This window comes from Polyodon spathula, chromosome 12, assembly GCF_017654505.1.
Source record: "Polyodon spathula isolate WHYD16114869_AA chromosome 12, ASM1765450v1, whole genome shotgun sequence".
Classification (NCBI taxonomy): domain Eukaryota; kingdom Metazoa; phylum Chordata; class Actinopteri; order Acipenseriformes; family Polyodontidae; genus Polyodon; species Polyodon spathula.
The window spans coordinates 39,554,716-39,575,433 of NC_054545.1; the positions used below are offsets into that span (position 1 = coordinate 39,554,716).

The 20,718-nt window shown below is 38.7% G+C and overlaps 1 protein-coding gene across 1 annotated transcript in view; it reads right to left on the minus strand.

Annotated features, from left to right (window-relative positions):
• Window positions 1–20,718, minus strand: part of LOC121324138 (speckle-type POZ protein) — a 143,534-nt gene that overhangs the window by 18,340 nt on the left and 104,476 nt on the right. Inside the window, exons 4-6 of the mRNA XM_041265653.1 lie at window positions 19,580–19,701; window positions 18,931–19,082; window positions 9,343–9,470 (exon numbers count right to left, since the gene is read on the minus strand). Of these exons, the coding sequence (XP_041121587.1) occupies window positions 9,343–9,470; window positions 18,931–19,082; window positions 19,580–19,701 (402 nt within the window). The remainder of the gene's footprint in view (window positions 1–9,342; window positions 9,471–18,930; window positions 19,083–19,579; window positions 19,702–20,718) is intronic.

Here is a 20,718-nt window from a genome sequence, read left to right on the forward strand (position 1 = left end):
CGGTCGAGAGCTGTAACCTACAAGTGAATAAAGAACCTACTTGCAATCTGTGTGCCTCTGCCATCTCCATCTCAAATTCCAAAAATATTTTTTTATTATTGCTCTGACAGCAGATCAGACAATCTTATAAATTGATATACATTAATACCTAAGCTAAAGTACACTACTAACATATTAAAGTTAATTATATAAATAAATAAATAACTGTACATGCTAGTGAAAGTTGTTAAATTTAACTTAAATAAATAAACTTCAAATAAAATAAATGTGGAAAAAGGAGCATTGTACAGAAGGGAAAAAAAACCCTCAGTTTTGATTTTTGTTTTTAAGTTCATCATAACAGAAAACAGGATCACAACATAAACAAAACATTGATCACTAACATTCACCTTGCAACTTGGGCCAGTGTTTGAAAAGTGTGAAGCAGTTTCAAGTGACATACCTGCATCTGTATCCCCCCACGGCCACACAAAATCCTCCTGGTGGCCACAATTGTGAAACACTGATCTAGGGTAATGTGGGGTATTATATTATTGATGTATACTAACGTCTTGATCCAGGAGTGCACCACTATCCCCAACAGAAGCTAAACTAAAGGATGCCTTACATACTCAAAGATCAATGAGGCTCCAACTATGTGGTTTATTGCTAGTTTTGGACTGTTGCAACTGCTTTATTCCTCTGTGAAAACTTGCCTTTGCCTCCAAGTACAGTCTAGTGATTCAAAACAAGCAGTACCCTGCTGATCTGGCCTTTTAGTCTGCAGTACCATCTGATGGCTTTGACAGCTAGCCATGAAGGTCTACGTTTTAAAGCAAAAAAAAAAATCTGCCTGAAAACACAAACTCTCAACTCCAGCAGCATAAATCACAGCTCGGGAAGTGCGGAACTGGAGCAGTGGCTGGGCCATCAGTCTTCTTCTCTGACAGGAATTAATCACTCACTCATTAGCAGCTGTGATAACCACTCCATCAGCACAGACATAAAGGGGGTGAGCCAGTGGGCTGGAATCTCTGTTGACAATTATTAGCAACATTGACTGGGGGGGGGGGGGGGGTGTATATAAAAGGGCAGGTAAAGCATTGGATTGAAGGTCTGCTGAAGCAGGTTGCCTTGGCCAAATTATTTTATTAATATTTTTTTTATTTTTTTGCAGTGGAGAAATGCATTAGACACTCAGCGACACGCAGTTCAAATCCCTGCCGCTACGCCCAGAAACACAATTAAAAACCTCAGATAGGGTAATAGCTAGGCTTCTTATCCCATGCAGAGAATGCATAGTTCATATTCTCCCAGTTTTTTGTGTGTTTTTTTTACGTTTATTTCAAAGTGGTTCCGCCAGCAATAGGCCCTGGAGATCTACTGTTGTCTTTCAATGCAATGCTAGTTCCATGTTATCCACGACTGAAACCACACTCACAGGAATTCCTGATTTATCAATATGGTGCTTCTACCTATGGTATTCTTCATTTGTCACCTTTCTGGTTGATGGATTTAATTCTGCTTATTTGTATTTGGTTAATTAAATTAACAGAAAATAGTACATTTCACATCTCAGTGCATTACAGTTATTATTATTATTATTTTTGTTTTACATAAACAAAGCATCACCCGGAGCCTAACGTAAAGGGAAAGTCATCTCTGATTACATGCTTTGTTAAAGAAAAATCGATATGTGGAAAAGATCTCTGATATGGCCAAAGGTCGATTTTTATGGGACAACAACTATAGAATTTTATTGAGAGAATCATAAAGCCTTTTTCCATCCAACTTTTAAGTTTGGTAAAACCTATGCGAATAAGAAAATAGATCTGACAAGCACTATGGAAAATGGTTTAAGTCAACTTTTAAGAACTTTTTAGTCGCATGACAAGCTCGCTCGTTAGAGGTGGTTTTATTTTTTACTCGCAGCCTCATTTTATTTGACACTTGCATGGAAAACTGTAACAAGCACATTTTTGGTCCTAATGCCCTTCTACGCCATTCCATGCACATGCTCTGATTGAAAGAATGGCGGAGAAAACTAGGCACACTTGGAGCAAAGGAGAAACAATTTTTTTTTAATTACTTAACGAAAATTATGTTGTCTCTGCACTTGACGGCAAATGACAACATAATGCAACAACATTTCAAAACATACAGTGTGACATGGCAGCCTAAGGTATTTTAAAACCTTGGAAGGTGCTGAGACATACATGAAAAGCAATGAAGCAGTGGTATTTGGTTGAACGGTGCACTTTAGGACAAAGTGGAGCTGGTACAGTGAAATGGACACGCCTCTTCGAAACAGACCCACTGTTGTTGCCAGTGCCTCAGTAATTGACAGTCTTCATGGTAAATAACCTAACACTATGATAATCTTACTTGATTTTAGTATATGGTGGCCTACATTGAAGTATTTGCTTGTATTTTTTATTTATTTTTTGTATATTCATTTTAAACCGAGACCAAGATTTACATGTGTTGCAATAAAATACGTTGGAGTAGTAGTAGACTCCAGTTAATTAAGCAAATCGAGAAGGCTTCATGTGCCAATTAAATTTTTCTTCAGTCAAAAACAGTTGTGTGCTTATAGTATTACAATATACTGTATTATAAAACAAAACACAAAAACAATGTTTTATTGATGCATTTCACAAACTAAATTGTAAATACAGATAAAGAAATGACTAGTAAAAGAACACATTGTAATGCCCAGTTATGTCTTAATTATCATTTTGTTTGTAATTCTGATGATATAATACAGATGGTTTTTCTTTTGACACCCCCTACACTCTAAGTGCAGAGGCTGCAGATGAAGAGTCTTGGAAGACAGTGACTGTCCACACATTTATCTGACAATACTGAGCAGGGTACAACACCTCTGTCAACACCTGCCACAGTAAGCGAGGGGGGGTTAGCACTAGGCTGGGCAAGGATGGTAAAGTTTGACAGCACCCATTAAAAAAGCATGATAGTGCAAAACAAGGAATGTTAAGGCAGTTAGAAGATATGCACAGGGAAATTATTAAAAAACTAAACTTTATGCTATTGTGTCATCCATCAAAAGAGCAATACTGCTTTGAAAGATGTGTCAATGCTGCTAAACGTCAGGCCTCTGCAACAGAGCAAGCCAAAATAACATCTTAAATACTGGTGTGCAGCAGGGCCCTATCCCAGTTTTCATTATGGGCCAAACCAGGCAGGACACCAGCGTCTCACTATGTTCATCACCCACAAATCTTGGCCACCCCTGGCTTGGTGCCCCAAGAAATCAGTCTGCTGAGACACCTTGCTGTGTTACCCAGTCTTTCACTGCACTACTGAATAACACTGCATAGCAAATGTAATGTTGAGACCATGACAGAAATGTGTGAAAGTTGTGCTGCACTAAACTGCAGGCTGATCCAACAAACCAGTGGCACTTGTTACCTACTTAACTCAAGTAGGTGGTACTTTAACACATTACAGCCACATACCACCACCCTCCCCTCTCCCCCTCCCCCACCTTTTTTTGTTTTACAAACCTCGGTTGGCACTAGTCCTAGCTTACCTAAATTAACATTAGGTGGGCAAAGATTACTGTCAGGCAGGGAGTGGATTGGCTGGTGCGGAAAGAGCTGAAACAGGGTTGGCAGTTTGACTGGCTGGTTTTGCGGGAGGATGTTGTTTGGATCCAGCCGATGACAGAATTGTGGACCAATCTTGTCTTCGATATTCATTTGCTGTCCAGTAGCTGCGAACTGAGTCTTCATTATGGTGTCCTGTCACGGACAAGATTTCGCTTGTCTCTAGACCAGCATCAAAGTATATTTCAGTAGCTTTTTATGTTATCAGATTAGTTGTATATTAGAATGTTAAGGGAAAAAGCTGGTATTATGCATGGACTGATTTAATTTAAATTACAGTTAAGCACTTCAACGTTCCAAAATAGAAGGCCACTAGATCTGTAAGTTGATTGGCTGTTTGCACTCAATTATTTTATCTATCTATCTATCATATATATATATATATATATATATATATATATATATATATATATATATATATATATATATATATATAGTATAAGATATCAATTTTGTAAGTTGACTCAGGTTGGTTTTAAATTAAGGACTTAAAAGTGCACACAGCAAATCAGCAAAATACTTTAACAAAAGTAAAATGCAGCAACTTGAGAACAAAAATGGTCATGCAATCAAAAGAATGAAAAAAAAAACAGGTTTTGTTAAAAATCCTGTAAATACTAAAAAAATAAATTAAAAAAAAGCAATGTCACAAATGGAATGCAAATCCTTTCTAAATTAAGCTGCGAGACAAACAAACCTATACCTGAAGATAATTAACAATGTGACCTGTGGTACTTGCTCTGCTATCAGCCTTATTAAAAACAGAAGTCACTGAAAAGTTTCAAAACAATTGTTGAAGCTGGTATTATTTCACTGAAGTGCACACTGTGCATAAAATAAAATAAAATAAAATAAAAACAAGAACGTGTCTCAGTACCTAAAACAATATACAAATGTTATAATAAAGTGTTTGCATCTTTACTACAGGAAACTGAGTACGAGTATATATATTTAGGGTTTCTGATTTTCGGTTTTAACCAATAAAAAAAAAACGATAAATTGTTAAGATTTACTCGAGGTAAGTTATATATTCAGCTGAGGGAATTAAAAGTTTGAGAGTGTTTTCTACCTTAGCCACCTCAACTAGACCATGCAAATTCCACCCAACCCTTTGAAATGTCAATATCCCTATTAATCCTTGGCAGACTGGCCCTGAGTTGTAAAGATCAGCCATTGGGGATCGCAATTAGTCTCCAAAACTCATCAATTGTGCAGGACAGAAATGGGCACCCCCAGCAGAGTAGAAGCCATTGAGATTGAGTGTCAAGGCTTGAGCCCAGGGCAGCATGAATCCCTTTCAGCAGGGAACACAGGGTGTGTTCACTGGCGTGATGCCAATGTGAAGCTAGCACCAGCTGTGCCTGCCATCGAGATACTCACTCGGCATATGGTAGCAGTGCATAAAAGATGCACGCTGTCATGAGCAAAGTGCTTTAAAAAGAGATAAGAAAAAAAAAGCGTCCCAAACATCAAAGAAAATAGAAAGCAAGAAGCTTGTTTATTCCACAAGATGCATTTCCCTGCTGGGAGAGAAGGAAGTGGTAGTATTTTACAATACAAAACAAGGTAAGCTATGTGATGACTTTAAATCCGCAAAATCCCCAATAAAACAACCTGTTTCATGTGTTATTTTCTAAATAGGAGTGGGCTGGAATTTCAATGTCAATCTCCTGAAGATAAAAGGGCAATAAAAGAAAAACTACAATATCTTAACAGTAATCAATCTCTTCATGTACCCCAGGCAGCAGACATTCCCTGGATTACTATGTCCAATTTGTAGGGCAACTACTTATAACAATACGGCATGCTGGAGAATCAGACAATTTTGTCAGCGAAAATGTTGGCTTACTAAATTAACTAAAGACCAGGGTTAGAAACTCATGCTCGCGGCGACCTAAATTTGATGAGGATTAGTTGATGTCTGTGACTCAATAGTTCTATGGGCGAGTACTTCAAACAAATGTACACATATACTCACGTTCAGTCTTGCGTTATAAAAAAAATGCAAGGAAAATAAATTTTCATACGGGGTGTAGCAGTGGTGAATAAGCATTCACAAATAATGCTTAGAAAACAGTCACTTGGAAATGAAACCTCCCTTCATCTCCCCAGTAATGCCAACCCCACTTAATGACGTTTTACGTTTGTGTTCTCCCTCTGTGTGGGATGCAGAATTTATCGTTTGAATTTACTGAAACAGGTTGCATCTTTTGAAGTAAGTGTAAAGTCACTTTACAAAAATGTGGAGATTTATACTGGGTTACGACCCTGACTGAAGATGTCATTAGCAAAGGGGGACGGTTATACTAATAAGGTCAAACAATAGGTCACGTTTTACATTTACATTTTAAAACTAATAAACAAACAATTACCATAATGAACATTTTTGTAGTATGTTGCTTAAAACACACAAATATATTCATAATAAAGTTGAGTTCTTATCGATAAACAGTAACGTTTAAAGCTTGGCACTTGCTGTCTGTAGCTTGGTGTTGTTTACATTATCGCCAGCATATTTTAAGGGATAGGAAGTTGAAATAACTTTTTTAAAACATACTTTTCTTATACCAATAAAAGTACTGGTGAGCAATAATCAATTTGTTTGAAAATCAAGCTTTTTTTAAATCACTGATAATAGGTGCACAGGCAGTGATTCCGTGAGTGCTGCTGGGCTCAGGCACCCATGGGGTACAATAAGGTCCTGTATAGTGCAAATAAATCACCTTTTCTGTCAATATACAGTGTGGATGCTTCAAAAGCAAAACTGTTATTGCAACATTTAAAAATATAAAATCCATTTACACAACATCTCCCAGCTTTCTTGAAAAGATCTGCGTTTCCCTCGTTTTTCTTTTGTATTTATACCAAATATTAAGACAATAGCTCATAGTGTACGGACTCTATAAGTCCCATTACCTCATATTAAGTCAGGTCAGAAACACATTTGGCATGCAGGGTTTCTATTACCCTGGAAAAATTAACTGATAGACTTTGTAAACGAATTCTGTGTAGAGAGTATTTTGCCAGTATCCAACACAGTCAGCATCTGGAAAGCAAAAGGTCAAAATATGGTAGGAATCTTAGGTCACAGGTCAAAGTGACGAGTGCTGTTAAGATGATTATTGAGGACTGAAAATTGTTGACTGAAATAGTGTTTGAGATATTAGCAGTAGTACGTGTGGCGGTGGACTTGCAAACTCATACAAGCTGCCTTCACAGGGATGCTTAATTAACTAGTAAGAGTACATTGACAGCTTTATGATCAAGTATCTAAAAACCTAAGGGTGCCGAGTCTTACAAATACCACTGTTAGTACAGCCTCTATGTACATAATTAAAATAGACGTTATACACACCAAGACAAAAATCCATAAGACAGAGAGAAAGACTACATGGTTTCATAGCTGTGAAACGCAAAAGAGTTAGTTAAACAGAGACGTTATTTGGATCCAGCACGGTTTATGAGATTACTAAAATAAAGTTGTTTGAATGAACTGCTTGTTTACCCCAAAACAGGAGTAAAAACTGCAGGGCTCCAGAGTGGCTCAATTTAGTGCCATCTGCTCAGCGATAGACTTCAAAGGACTTGCTTCCAGACTTATTTGCACTTGAGCAGGCCAGCACAAACCAAGACTGATTTTACTAAAGCTGGATGATATTCAAGTTGCTTGTTTAAAACAAAGTGTGTGTATGTGTTTGTGGGCATCTGCTTCCTGGCAGTGACCCACAATCATGATCAGTTTTAGACTTAAATATAACTCCTAGGTGTCTCTTTATTCCATTCTGCCATGGTTCAGATTCCCCAGCACATTGGTGTGTTTCTGACATCTTCAAGATCTGTTATAGCTCACAAAACAAAAAATGAAATTAGAAAAGAGAGACTGCCCACCCACCTTAAGGGTTTTTAATTTAGTTGAAACTTAACATATTATATTATAGCAATTTAAAAAAACTGTTCATTAGAATACTGTTTCTTTTTAATGCTATACTCCAATATTATTGGGTAACAATGTGCACACCATATAACCTTGGATTGTACATATCTGACTATTTGACAGGCACTGCATCTTAAGAACGGCAGTCAAAACACACAATTTTGATATATGGGTTTGTGGTTGATGAAAGGGAAGGGTTGGATTTTTTTCCTCCTTTTAACAAATGTTTAGAAAAAAAAAGTTATCTTCAGTGAAAATTAAAGTATGAATTGCGCTTCCCCAGATTCTGATTTCAGTGACTGCACCATGCCCCGGGCCAACACCAACCCACCCAACAAAGAACAGGACTCATTTCTATTGACGGTCCTTCTCTCTTTGTTTTATTAGATTATAATTTTTAATATATATATATATATATATATATATATATATTATAATATAGAGATCTATATATAGATATCGATATATCAGAGTCTCGATCAGTCATGGTCAGAGGTACCGAATATTGGCCTTACCCTCACCCCTCCGTCTCTGCCCCCCCCCCCCCCCCCCCCCCCCCCCCCCCCCCCCCCCCCCCCCCCCCCCCCCCCCCCCCCCCCACCCCCCCCACCCCCCCCCCCCCCCCCCCACCCCCCCCCCCCCCCCCCCCCCCCCCCCCCCCCCCCCCCCCCCCCCCCCCCCTCCCCCCCCCCCCCCCCCCCCCCCCCCCCCCCCCCCCCCAAAATGCACCCAGGAGGATTCTAAGTTCAAGTTCGTGTTTTAACCTCCACACAGGCAGTGACACTGCTTTCTGGGGAGGAGAAGGAAATTCTGCACCCAAAATGTTCTGTTTTATTGATGTAGAGGGTTTGAGAGGCTCTACCTGGACAACAAAAGCTTCAATCAACTGACTATTGTCCAAAAAAATATTAAAAAATTGCACCCGATTGTACCCGCTTTAAGTACATGTTCTTGATTTTAATGTGTTGAAAAACTGCGAGGCATCTGCAACGGTGGCCACACAGCGTGGGCAGTTTGACACTGCATAGGATAATTTATAGCTCACAGGTGTTAAAAAAGAAAAATACACAATAGCATCACACTCAAGTTTCATCAAGTTCCCTGCATATGCACAAACTACAGTAGCAGTGTTTTATCATGTTGGTCAAGTATGTTCCCTCTCAAGCACAAGAAGTTGATGTATTTTTTACACAGTAACCCAAAACTTCATTGCTGAAGATATTTTATACACATGCTCAACATACAAAAATGCATGAAAAGTTACTGCAAGTTACTACATTCCTTACATGACATATCCTTCATCATGAAATGATCATTTGATCTTATCATGCATAAGCACTATCAGGACCATTACGTGAATTGTGATACAACAACATGCATATTGTGATGCGCATTGTATCACACCCCTAGTTTGCTCCAACGGCACTGAGACAAACCGCTACAAGACACACAAGACGACAATGCTAAAGTCTGCTCAGAACTGAGAAATACCAAGAGAATCCTTACACATTCAAGTGATAAACATTTCAACATTATAACATTGAAGAGAGTTCTGGTTAAACTGTTTTGCATTGAATTTATTTCATTTCTTTCAGTACTTATAAACTTAGCACTATTGAGAGTTTATGTAGTTTATTTGGATGAAATATTCTCTCAGGTGAATAAGGGTGGTTCTCAAGATATAGCTACAAATATAAGCTTGATGACTGATCTGTGAGGGTTTTCGAGAGAATTGTTACATTGAAAACACTTGAGCAGTGGTGCTAATCCAAGCATATTAAACAAGAGTGAAACTAATACCTCACAGAATAGGGTGAGCTTATCGTCTGGCAGGAGTCCATTGGCCTCATCCAAAAGGAAATCCCTTCGAATGAACTTCTTGAAGCCCCAGTCCTTCCCTTGCACAAACCGGTATGCCCGCTGGCTCTCTGAAGAACAAAACATGAAGAAAAAGTTAGCAACGATTCTTTTTAAATGATTAAATTATATCTTTTAGAGTAAAGGTGCAAACACATTTTTGTTTGGTGGACCTTTAAAAACAGGGCTCAACACCCCCCACCCCCCCCAACTGAAATAGGCAAACCATGAACAAGAAAGAAACTCCAATGAAGGTAGATGTTATGCATATTATCACAAGGCATATCTCTCACAAGAACAGCGAAAGTATATACTGTAACATTTAAAAGTCTGGAAACCTCAAATGATTTACAGCAAGACTTGGGGTGGGTACTGTATTGCCCATTTTTCCTCACTCAGACCCGTTGCTAAATAGTAATTCATTAAAATCCTTAGCATATTTTTAAAGAGGAGGTAATGGTCTAGTCAGGGATACCAAGATATTTAGTGAGCAAGTTATCTGGGAACAAAGTCCTCATCCCCAGCTGTGTTGCTTTCCTAGAAAAAGGAGAAAATTTCAGGGTGCCAATGTCTTGCTCTTTAAAATATTTATTATATTTCTAAGAAGGAGACGATTATATATTTAGAGATACCAGGTTATTTACTAAGTAAGGGGTCTGAGTGAGGAAAAAATGGGCAATACCAATCCCCACCACTAGGCATGCTGCAAATCATTTGTTTTTCCAAACATTTGAGCCCTATTTCTGTACATTAAATATTTTGTTTAAAAAACGAGAAGTGCATGTAAAAGACTCATCACCCCATATAGCACGTTTAAACAATAACTATAGGAAGAAGAATTCCAACAGCAGTAACACGTTCCTTTTTTTTTATCACTCATAAGAAAGTTTGTTAACGCAGCAAAGCAAATGTCCAATTTAGTCATCTCTGCATGAATGGTCAATCTTGGATTCATCACTCTATTTCCGATCTGGTCATCTCTGCATGAATGGTCAATCTTGGATTCATCACTCTAGTCACTCACTCTAGTTTTTTGATGCCAACAAATATTTAGTCCACGGAGGACCATCTGCATCTGCCAGTGCCGGGCTTGTGTAGCGTTCTCCCAGCGGAGCAGAACATCCTCCCTGTCAGGCAAAACAAATGCTGAAAATGCAACTGTCTCCAAATGAAACATGTACTGCACAGACCAGCCTGCTTCCTTAATTATAATAAATGATGCAGTAAGTGTTTTAATGTTGCTTAAACCAGTCATCTCTTGCAACCTGTTGTCAGTTATTGTTGTCAGTTTGGAACTATTTGCATGATGAAAGCATTTGTTTATTGTTATTTAATTACTTTCATTTATAGCTCAGTGCGACAGTTGTTTATAAAAAAATGTCTACCCTCTAAACACAATGAAAATGAACAATTGTAACAGTCTGCTATGGTGGAGGCATAATGATGATCAGATTTTTTTTCTATGCAACCATTCACTTAACATAACTGGGAGTAGGTCTAACACAGAGCTGGCTCATTGAGCTCCACAATATGGATCTTTTCATTGAAAGACAGTGTAAGGCTATTAATAGGTTTGAATAGACTGCAGGTGTCTGGTGGGAGCAAGTGCAGTCAAAATGCAACGCAACTCATGTGTTTACACATGTTTAATGAGCAAAATAATAACCCTATTGCAGTCTGGCTAAACCTCTTTTTTTCATTCTACTATTTAGTCAGAATTTTTTGTTTTTGTAAACCTTTATTTGAGGTTGCAGTACTCTATCTCGTGGTGATGATTATAATTATTTTGTATAGATATTTTATCCAAACAGGATGGACAGCTGTAATCCCACAGTTCAGAAAACACATTGTATCGCTGAGCTGTGCCACCAAATCTCACTAAACACACTCTTGAAATTCACTGCTTGGTTTGCAGTAGGGTTGCTTGTAGAGTACGAGAATAGGCTGTTACAATACTTCTTGCACACCTTGTCTTTCATCTTGACAGAGAGCTTACAGATTTATCATCACCTGTTAAATACTTCCACTGCCTGGGGTTAAGATAAGCAAGAGAAAACAGCAGCCCGTCTACTTATTGCAGCAGTCAGCGGGCCAAGCCCCCAGCTGAAAATGACCCAAAATGAGGTTAGCTTTCCTCTCTGGTAAGGTTATACAATAATGATATTTTCAGGTACTTTAACTCCCACTTGTCCCATTGACACTATTTCTTGGTCTGCTTTTTGCTTCTTGGCTTTTTAAAATAAAGCCAAACCCCTGTTCTTTCCCCCAACAGAGGTGGAAATGAACGAGTCACTTTCTGATGGCCAGTATCGTGGCACTCTCTGTATAGATAAACCGGTTGTCTGGAGTTAGAGATGAACACATCTCAGCAGCAGTGGCACTGCTCCTTCAAAACTTTAGTTTAGAGGACTGTCAGAAGAGCGATTATTGCAGATAATACAATAAGCTTAACAACTTTTCAGTACGACATAATTTGGACTAAACAAATTAAACTGATATTACTGCAACAACTCTAGACTGATCTACTTGGGTCAGCATTTCATCATTTTGTATTGTCGAAAGGAAAACACACTAGCAATGTTACATTTAGGTGAAATCTGGTAGAATTCAATTAACCTTAAATCAAATTAACCTTCAGAGTTGTTTTTCACCTGTTTTAAGTCACACTGGCAGTTTTATTTTCTATCCAAAAAAAAAAAAAAAAAAAAAAAAAATGGTGTAAATTGCATCCTGGAAGAGTAAACAGATTTGATAGATAGGCACCATGGTCTCAATGCTGCTATACTTTTAATCAATTTCAATAAATCCTGTAAATCAATATTCTTCTACTCTGAGCTGTCACAGAGTTCTCCCAGGACTGATTTCCACCAGTCTGCTGGGAGAGGATGACAAAGACCCAAGGGATGCAGCTGAAATACCCTGTAAGAAAAATATTTGTACACTAGAATAAGGTTCAGCCTGCAATGTCTGTCTCATTCTGTCAGTATATCCATCTCCATTATAGGAGACAAATTGTCTCTGGTCCATCAACTGGGTTGGAAAACTCAGCATCAGCGTTTCACTCTTCAACAATTCAGATACCGTAGCAGTTTAGAAAAGTCAGTGAAAAGGCATGGGGCACAGTGGTTACAGATCAGAACTGGGAGCTAGGGGAAAAATACCAATACTTAATGCTGAAATGGGAGCCAGATGATTTGCTCAGGGTCTAATGATACTCAACATAAGCGTCACAATATGCACATCACAATACGATACGAACCACAATACAAGCGATGGTCCTCATGGGCTACTTGTAGGCTGCACAATACGATCACATGATCATTTAAATGGGGGATTATTCTGTTAGCACTAGAACCGCCACGGTTATACTCATACCTAAAACTGCCGACGGCAGTCATTATGACCGTTACATTTTAAACAACAATAGTTTTATTCAAGCAGATCAAACATCTGTATAGCTCAAAGGCGTATAAAATGAAGAATTAAACATAAAATACATTCTAACTTATCACATATAAAAACACCACTTCAAAAAATGAAAAACTATAATAAAATAAGCATTTCAAAAGAAACTAGCGTGTAAACATGTATATGTACATACAATGCTGTCAAAACAAACGTTTTTAATTTAAAACGAAAGTAACTCTTGCGTGTGTCATACGGTGAAGCACAGAATCCAGGTTGAGCTACAGCAGCCTGCTGCTTTGCAGTTTTCTGATCGAAATGTTTGCTGAAGCGCTGTGGCTAGCTTCAAGATGAAATCTCTCCTACTGATATTTTCCCCGGTGCACTCCTTGTACAATTGAATGAATTTATGGCTGCCAGGTCCAGTGGTGATAACAGGATGGTATATAAACATAAAATAGAATATTGTAAGTTATATTCAAAATAAAAACATGTACTGTAAAAGGCAGTCAAAATGACTGTTTTGGCGGGTCTATGTGGGTGGGATTATGACGTCCTTATTTTCGTAATCCTGCCTTTCAAATGTCGTCAGGATATTTAATACGTGTAATTTGGAAAAGTCATAAAATGGATACAACTGCATAACTCTGACACGCAGAGTAATTTAAGATTTGAAAACCTCAAACCATCAAAATGACTGCCATGGCAGTTCTAGTGATAAAAGCCTCCAGAGGGAGCAACACATTGGCTCTGGAGCTCCTGCAGGTTAGGAAGGCAAAGACACAGAGAGTGTTTCTCCTCATCGCGCTACAGAGGATCCTACTAGCAAGAAGCCTGGTGAGCTCAGGGGCACACCTGCAGGGCTGAACTTTCTCCTCCAGAGGCCAAAAAAAGACAAAGATTAAATGACATAAGTATTCATACCATCTAAAAAGTATTCTTCATTCAAGAACCATATAGTAAACTACAATACATACCTCTATTACAATACAATATATAATGTAAAGACAATATGATTCATCAATACACAATAAATAGTTACACCCCTAGTGCACAGTGCTGTCTCAAGGGCTTAGGTCGGCCAGGGTGTCCTCGGCTCAACGCGCACCAGCGACCCCTGGGACTGGCTGGGCGCCTATGTGCTTGCATGTAGGCAGCCCGGAGCTGCGTTGTCCTCCGACGCTGTAGCTCTGGGTTTGGCTGCATGGCGGGCCTGCAGGCTGAAAAGAAGCGGCCGGCTGATGGCACACGTTTCGGAGGACAGCGTGTGTTCGTCTTCGCCGCTCCCGAGTCAGCGCAGGGGTGGTAGTGGTAAGCTGAGCCTAAAACACAATTGGATATTTCAAAAATGGGGTAAAATCAATTGGTGACTACTAAATTAAAAAAAGAAGTGCATTGTCAGGAATGAAGTGTCATTGAAGCAAATGGAAATCCCATTTCAGGGCAATTGGAAAACCTCAGTGTGATGGAAAACAGTTGTCTCTATGGTGTTTGAAACCCAGGCGGGAAGCTAGTGGGATTGACTTTAAATCGATTTGAAACCAGGATTGTTCACTTCCATCAGCACCAGATCAAATCAGGATTCGGGCTAACAGAACTCAACCTCTTCAACTCACGATGTTGGGGGAAGCAAACTAATTACCGTCCATTGCAATGGAGTGTTAAGGGTGGGGTTTAATTCTGACTGCAAAAAATAACATTAGAGGTTGGTGATTTATAAATAGTAGACAAACAAAAACGTGAAACATAAAGGTGATTTTTGACTTGTGTGTAATGTCCGGTTGCAGATTGGATTGTAGGATGAAGGAGGAACAAGCTGCAGCCTCAGTTTGATAGTAGCATGGGCCAGCAATTCAAATAAATATGCACAACGGTTACAGACAAACCCTTCCCTATTCCTCCTGATCCAATCCAGGCATGAATTTGTACAGTAGCAGCACCCCCCTCTTTTGGAAAGCAGTGATGTCTTCCCTGCTGATCTTTCTCCAGAAAACAGGGCTCAGACACCAGAGCAGACACATTTACTGTGTTTCAATGTTACCATTAGATTGGTATTGTAAATTGGTACTTACATTTAATATTCCTTTCTTATTTATTGCTGCTTTTAAATTGGTGTTTGTAGATATAATTTTTCAAATTTTAGCTTTATAATGCTGTGAAGGCCATACCGAAATAGTTATTCCAGTATGTACCATATAAAACTGCCTTCTCAATGAAGAGTTGGCACTAAATTCAGGCAGGCAATATGCAATCAAACTTCCCTACAAAAGCAACTTCACAACCGCCACTCACAGCCTCTTCCGAGAAGAGACTGAAACTTTGCTAAAATGTGCTAATTTCGGTGATGGCTGTGAAATACGAATGGCTGTAGTCCTTAAAATAAAATAAATCAATCAGTTGAAAATGACTTCCAGTCAAAAAGTCTGTCAAAGCAAAGCAGTTTAACCATTACTTGCAGACCAACACAGAATACGACACAGTAAATTAAGCAAGAAACAAAAATCACACAGTTGTCTCATTAGCTTGTGCAAGTGTTTCCAATAACATTGTTAAAGCCCTTGGTCAAATAAGCTTCACCGCCCGTTTTGCTTTTGTTTCCTGTTTATTTTTTCAAATACATTTCTTTAAAACAAAATTACAAATAAGGACTCCAGAAAAAGTTTGTCTTAGGAGCCAATGGCTTCAAGGCCAAAAAAAATTGGTCACCAAATCCAATTGCTGTGTGCCGCTTCAGAAGCAAGTTGCTTGCTATCCTATTCAACTGCTTAAAACAAAACTTGTTAAGACACTAAAGCAGTAACTTAATGCCTGTACTCCCTTGTTTGTTGCCACATTCTGCTGAGTGGTTAATCTATGCAGCTAATGACTGCAATCAACTCAGCATGTTTATATTCTAACTATTTTGCAAGTGTTGTGTCTGGAATTGGTTGCGGCACCTCTAATTGTGTACAGTTGTAAAATGTTTTGAATCTGACAAAGACAAAAACCTGTTCTCTAAATGCAGATTCTTTTTAAAACAGATCGAATTTTCAAGTCCTGGTTTGAGTGGACTTCTCTGTGCTGTTAACACATCCCCAGCAGTGGAGAACACTGTCAGCACAAGTCATGCTTTGCTACCGCGCACACATGGTGCAGATCGTTTGGAACGTTTTAATGTCTAGTGTGGCTTGAGCTATCATACCTTGATGATCTGATGGCATCTGAAACTGTGACGGCGATGATGTGCACTCGATCTGATCGTGTCATGGACACTCAAATACTTGATTCGATTCTTACACATTTTACACAAATGAGGCAAGTCCACACTAGATTTTAAAATGGCCAGAGCAGGTCGAATTTTGCCGTCGCCCTGGAGATTATCAAAATTAATATAACCCGTCCCTGCTCAGCTTCCACTTCACTCAGCTGCCGCCAGACTTGACAAAAGCATCCTTAACACAGTGATTGGTAGGTGAGGCTGTTAGAGAAATGCATCCTTAACACAGTGATTGGTAGGTGAGGCTGTTAGAGAAATGCATCCTTAACACAGTGATTGGTAGGTGAGGCTGCTAGAGTACTAATATATCCAATTATCAGTATAGACACAAATTAATGTTTATGTTAGCAGATCAAATTTTACTTAAATAAAAATAAATAAAAACAATACATCGATACAGGGGTCACAGTATCGATAATCGTATCATCAAGAAAAATACCACTGTTCAGGGCGTGAATCGAACTGGCACAAGCTTAACGTTTTGAGGGCTAATCTATTGTGATTTTTTTAAAAAGTAATAAGAAATGAAAAGTTTAACCAAATTAAGTGGATCCAGGGGGTATTCGGATAACCAAATTACAACTGTGAAATTGTTTCTATGAGTTTCCACAGTCAAGAAACCTCCTCAAATTCAATGCAACCCCTTTACCCTTACGAATAAGTATGACGCTGTACTGTAAATAAGAGATTGACAGCCAGTTTTATTGCAACAGAGCAGATGAGTACTGCACACAACTGGACAGGTTACTGGATAATCAAGCTTTTAGGTGTTTTATTCAAAGACTAGAATTACAGATTACAAACCACTAATACCAGCTGGTTAGGATGTGTGAGAGTCCATTGTATTTGGGTAGGACAAATGATTTTAAAAACTTTTTCATAGCTAAAATAAGGCTTAAACCTCTGCATTAATCCACCAAGCTCCCCAGCCTCTGTATCACTTCCGCATTGAGGCGGGTGTCAATACAAGTCCTTGAAACACTCAATTCTTTTCCTTTTACAGCAAATTCATTTGCTACTCTACGTGCCATAAAACATAGGTAATGGAATGTAATCTGACAGCATGGAGAATAAAAGTCAGAGGAAACTGGGCTACTTGCTGCTTCTGGACAACAAATTAACAAGCTAGTCGTACAGCATTCAACTACAATCCATCAAAGCTACCTTAAATCAGTATAGTGACAACATCTGACAGCAACCCATACATTACACTCTCAACAAATATTCAGCTACTAATGTTCGGATGCACATGCCTTTTCCATGTTCAACTATTCTTTAATTTAGAAAACAAAAGTATTATGTACATTGCATTACAGTAAAATAGAAAAAAATTAAGTCTTAGGTGTAAAACCAGGTACCTCATCAAATGCCTGTTAAAGAAAGGAGAGAAGCACTTGTGTGCAGTGGAAGGTGGTATTTATTACACATATCATTAAGGCATTGTTTATCTCTGCATCTTTTTGAAAGTCATCTGTAAATTCTGTTGTGAACGATGACGCATATGGTCATTTTGTCCACCAAAAGCATTTGCTTGTTTAATATTCATCATTGCATTATACAAACCCCACTGAGACTTGAGCTATCTCTTATTGTGATCAGACTGCCACTCTCAGCTCGAAGTGGAAAACCCAGCAGAGATTGACATCATTCTTTCAAACACAGCCTTGGTAAACAATACAAAATGGTACAAGTTCATTCACTTACCAGAACAGATCAGCAGCATTCCACTGTTAACGATACTCATCTGTCTGACCTGGAGGGATGCTGTGCATGAAACAACTCATCTGTTCTTTTTTTTTTCATGAGATTGAAATGAACCGAAGAATGTAGTCTTAATAGTCTCTTAATTGAATCAACCCCTGTAAGTGATGAATGAGTACACATAAACTAAAAAGGACTCTCAGACAAAGGAGAGACTTAAATTAAAAGATTTAACTAAGTTATAAGTTTTATTTAGAAATACATAGGGCAGCGACGACAGGTACTTTTTGACCTTAGAAGGCTCGGAATGCATTACCGAAGGAAGGTTTGAACCGTTGATGGGATTACTTTGCATAATTTACTGGTGACATCACCAGTGCTTTGGATACTATACCCTGCTATATACAGGGCAGCGGCACCATACAGAGTTGCTACGTATAACGATTTGGCAGTGGATTTTAATACAACTTTTGTTTGCGTAACATGCATTATACAAATCAAAAGATCAAATTTTGCATGCAAGTGACATTTAAATGTGTGATTTATAGTCAGACGGTTTCTGTTAACATGATATGAAATGTAGCTGTACATGGTAAGCAGATAAGCAAAGGTGCTGATCATGTCCAACACCATCCAACTAAATCGCTTTCCTGTTTACCTGGATATTATTATTATTATTATTATTATTATTATTATTATTATTATTATTATTATTATTATTAACGTTTACTTTGCTATGAAATCACATTATACACAGTAGTGTGCACATTTATCAGAACGTCCCATTGCTACTGTTTTGATTTGTTGTGCATATGAAATCAAACCACTACAACTAAAAATCTTGGAAAATTGTCGAAATGACTTTAGAAGAACATGCACGAAATTAATTAAAAATAGTAAGAGAAAGGGAGCATAGCCACAAATGGTAAAACGTATGAGACTTGTCAGAAGTTGTTTAAGGTGCTTAATTAACGCACATAGTGGTCTAACATTTTACATACAAGTTGCCTATTGTTTCTGCATTACCGATTATTGCACACTCCGCATGCCTAGGCTGCTTACTGAAACAATACTCCTTGTGATGAACTGCGCGCCTAGGCGTGCAGATATTGGACCATATTTGAACACCCTGTCATGTGTTACTGCTTTCATACTCCAGTGCAACTTACCCATGGCTTTGGTCTCCTCCCCTTTGGCGTTGAGAATAGAGAACTTGAACTTGGCTCGCACTTCGCTCTTGGGACAGCTGACGAGCAGCAGGTAGAGAGACAGGTAGTCTTTACTCTCCTCATCCAGCCCCTTGGGGTTCACTCGCAGACACCTGTTGGTAGAGCTGCGAGTCAGCAAGTTTGAACACTTCACAGCAGATGGCTTGTAAAACAGCCTTCAACAAAAATGATGTCTTCAAAGCTCTCAACATTAAAAGGAACAAAGCCAGACTGGCTTCCCTGCTGTATGTTTTCACGAAAGTTTTTTTTTTTTTTTTTTTAAAACCAAAATCTCTTTTTGGAATCTACCTTGCTTTAATTTAAATCCAACGATTTGTTCCGTGTCCCATTGCTAAGCAGATGCAGCGCCTGATCCAAGGACTCTAAATCCATCTATTTAATTTAGGATTCAACATTTTTTCTACACACTGTACTTGTTTTATACACTGAAGACTCCATGCAAGTACATGGAGTGTTCATTTCACTCAGAGGGCTTGCCACTCTTTAGACTAGTAACCTCCTATGCCTGGCAAGCACAAAACAATCATTGTCCCCAGTACTAATACTGGAGAGTAAACTAACAAAATGGCAAATATGCCCCTTCACATACCATTTCAACTTATCGTTGGCTCCAGACGAGAACGTTGAACTCTTGATGACCTCCCCCATCTCCTCCCTGCAGAAGCTGAAGTTGTTGATGGTCCACATGTAGGAAAACTTTACCACTTTAATCTGCGCAGACAGACAGGGAACAAGGCACTGAATAACGCCACATCAAAATAGCGATCATCTCTTCAGAAGCCCACCACAGACAAAAACAGAAAAACAAACAAAAAAACAAGAGCAAAATGTTGATAATTATGAACATGCTATTTTCCTTCTTCAATTTCCTTGTTATTTATTAATCCAAGGCTAATATCTGTATTGTTCTGATGTCAGAACTGCTTCTAATTAACTGTCTGTAAAACAAACCCACCAAACCCAACTTCAGTTTTGTCAATTTAAGCAAAAACATGAAAAGGGAGTTTGAGAGAACAAAGCATCACGGTAGCATAAAGTGGCATGTCATATAAGATGGAATTATTTGTAAACATGAATAGTGGTTTGAAACAATATGGCAGTGAAACAGTTCATTTCTACTGAACACCACTTGTAATATAGCTTTATAGAGACAATCACACAATACAGCTTGCAAAGACAAGTGTCTGTATCAATGATATTGCCAACAGGTAATATCTAATACAAGCCACCAGATCTCAGGGAAGTAAGTACCCTTGGCAAAAACACTTTAGAACACTGCACAAATTACACCTATGTCGGCCTACAAAATAAGCGTGTAGAGGAGTTTCAACCTGGCAGCAAATGCACTAAAAGAAAAACCATGTAGGGAATTTTATGCTATTAAGAGAAAAATTCCATAAAGATCCCAATTAAAATTTGGCTAAATTTTTTAAAGTGTCATCCAACCCATTCCCCTGTATGGCAGTGAAGAATGGGGTCCGCTCACAGAGCAGGATTTTACAAAATGGGTCAAACACCCAACAGAAGCCCTACATACCCCAGCAGAGTTTTGCAAAAGTATTCTGCAAATACAAAGGAAAACTCCAAACAACGCATGCTTACCGCCACAAAGCCTTGCAATACCAAGAGCAGAGCCCAGAGAAGAGTCCCTTCAGAAAGCTGGTCCTGAAGCTCACTGCACTAACCCACACCAACACCAACCAGATTCAGGACAGCACCACTCTAACA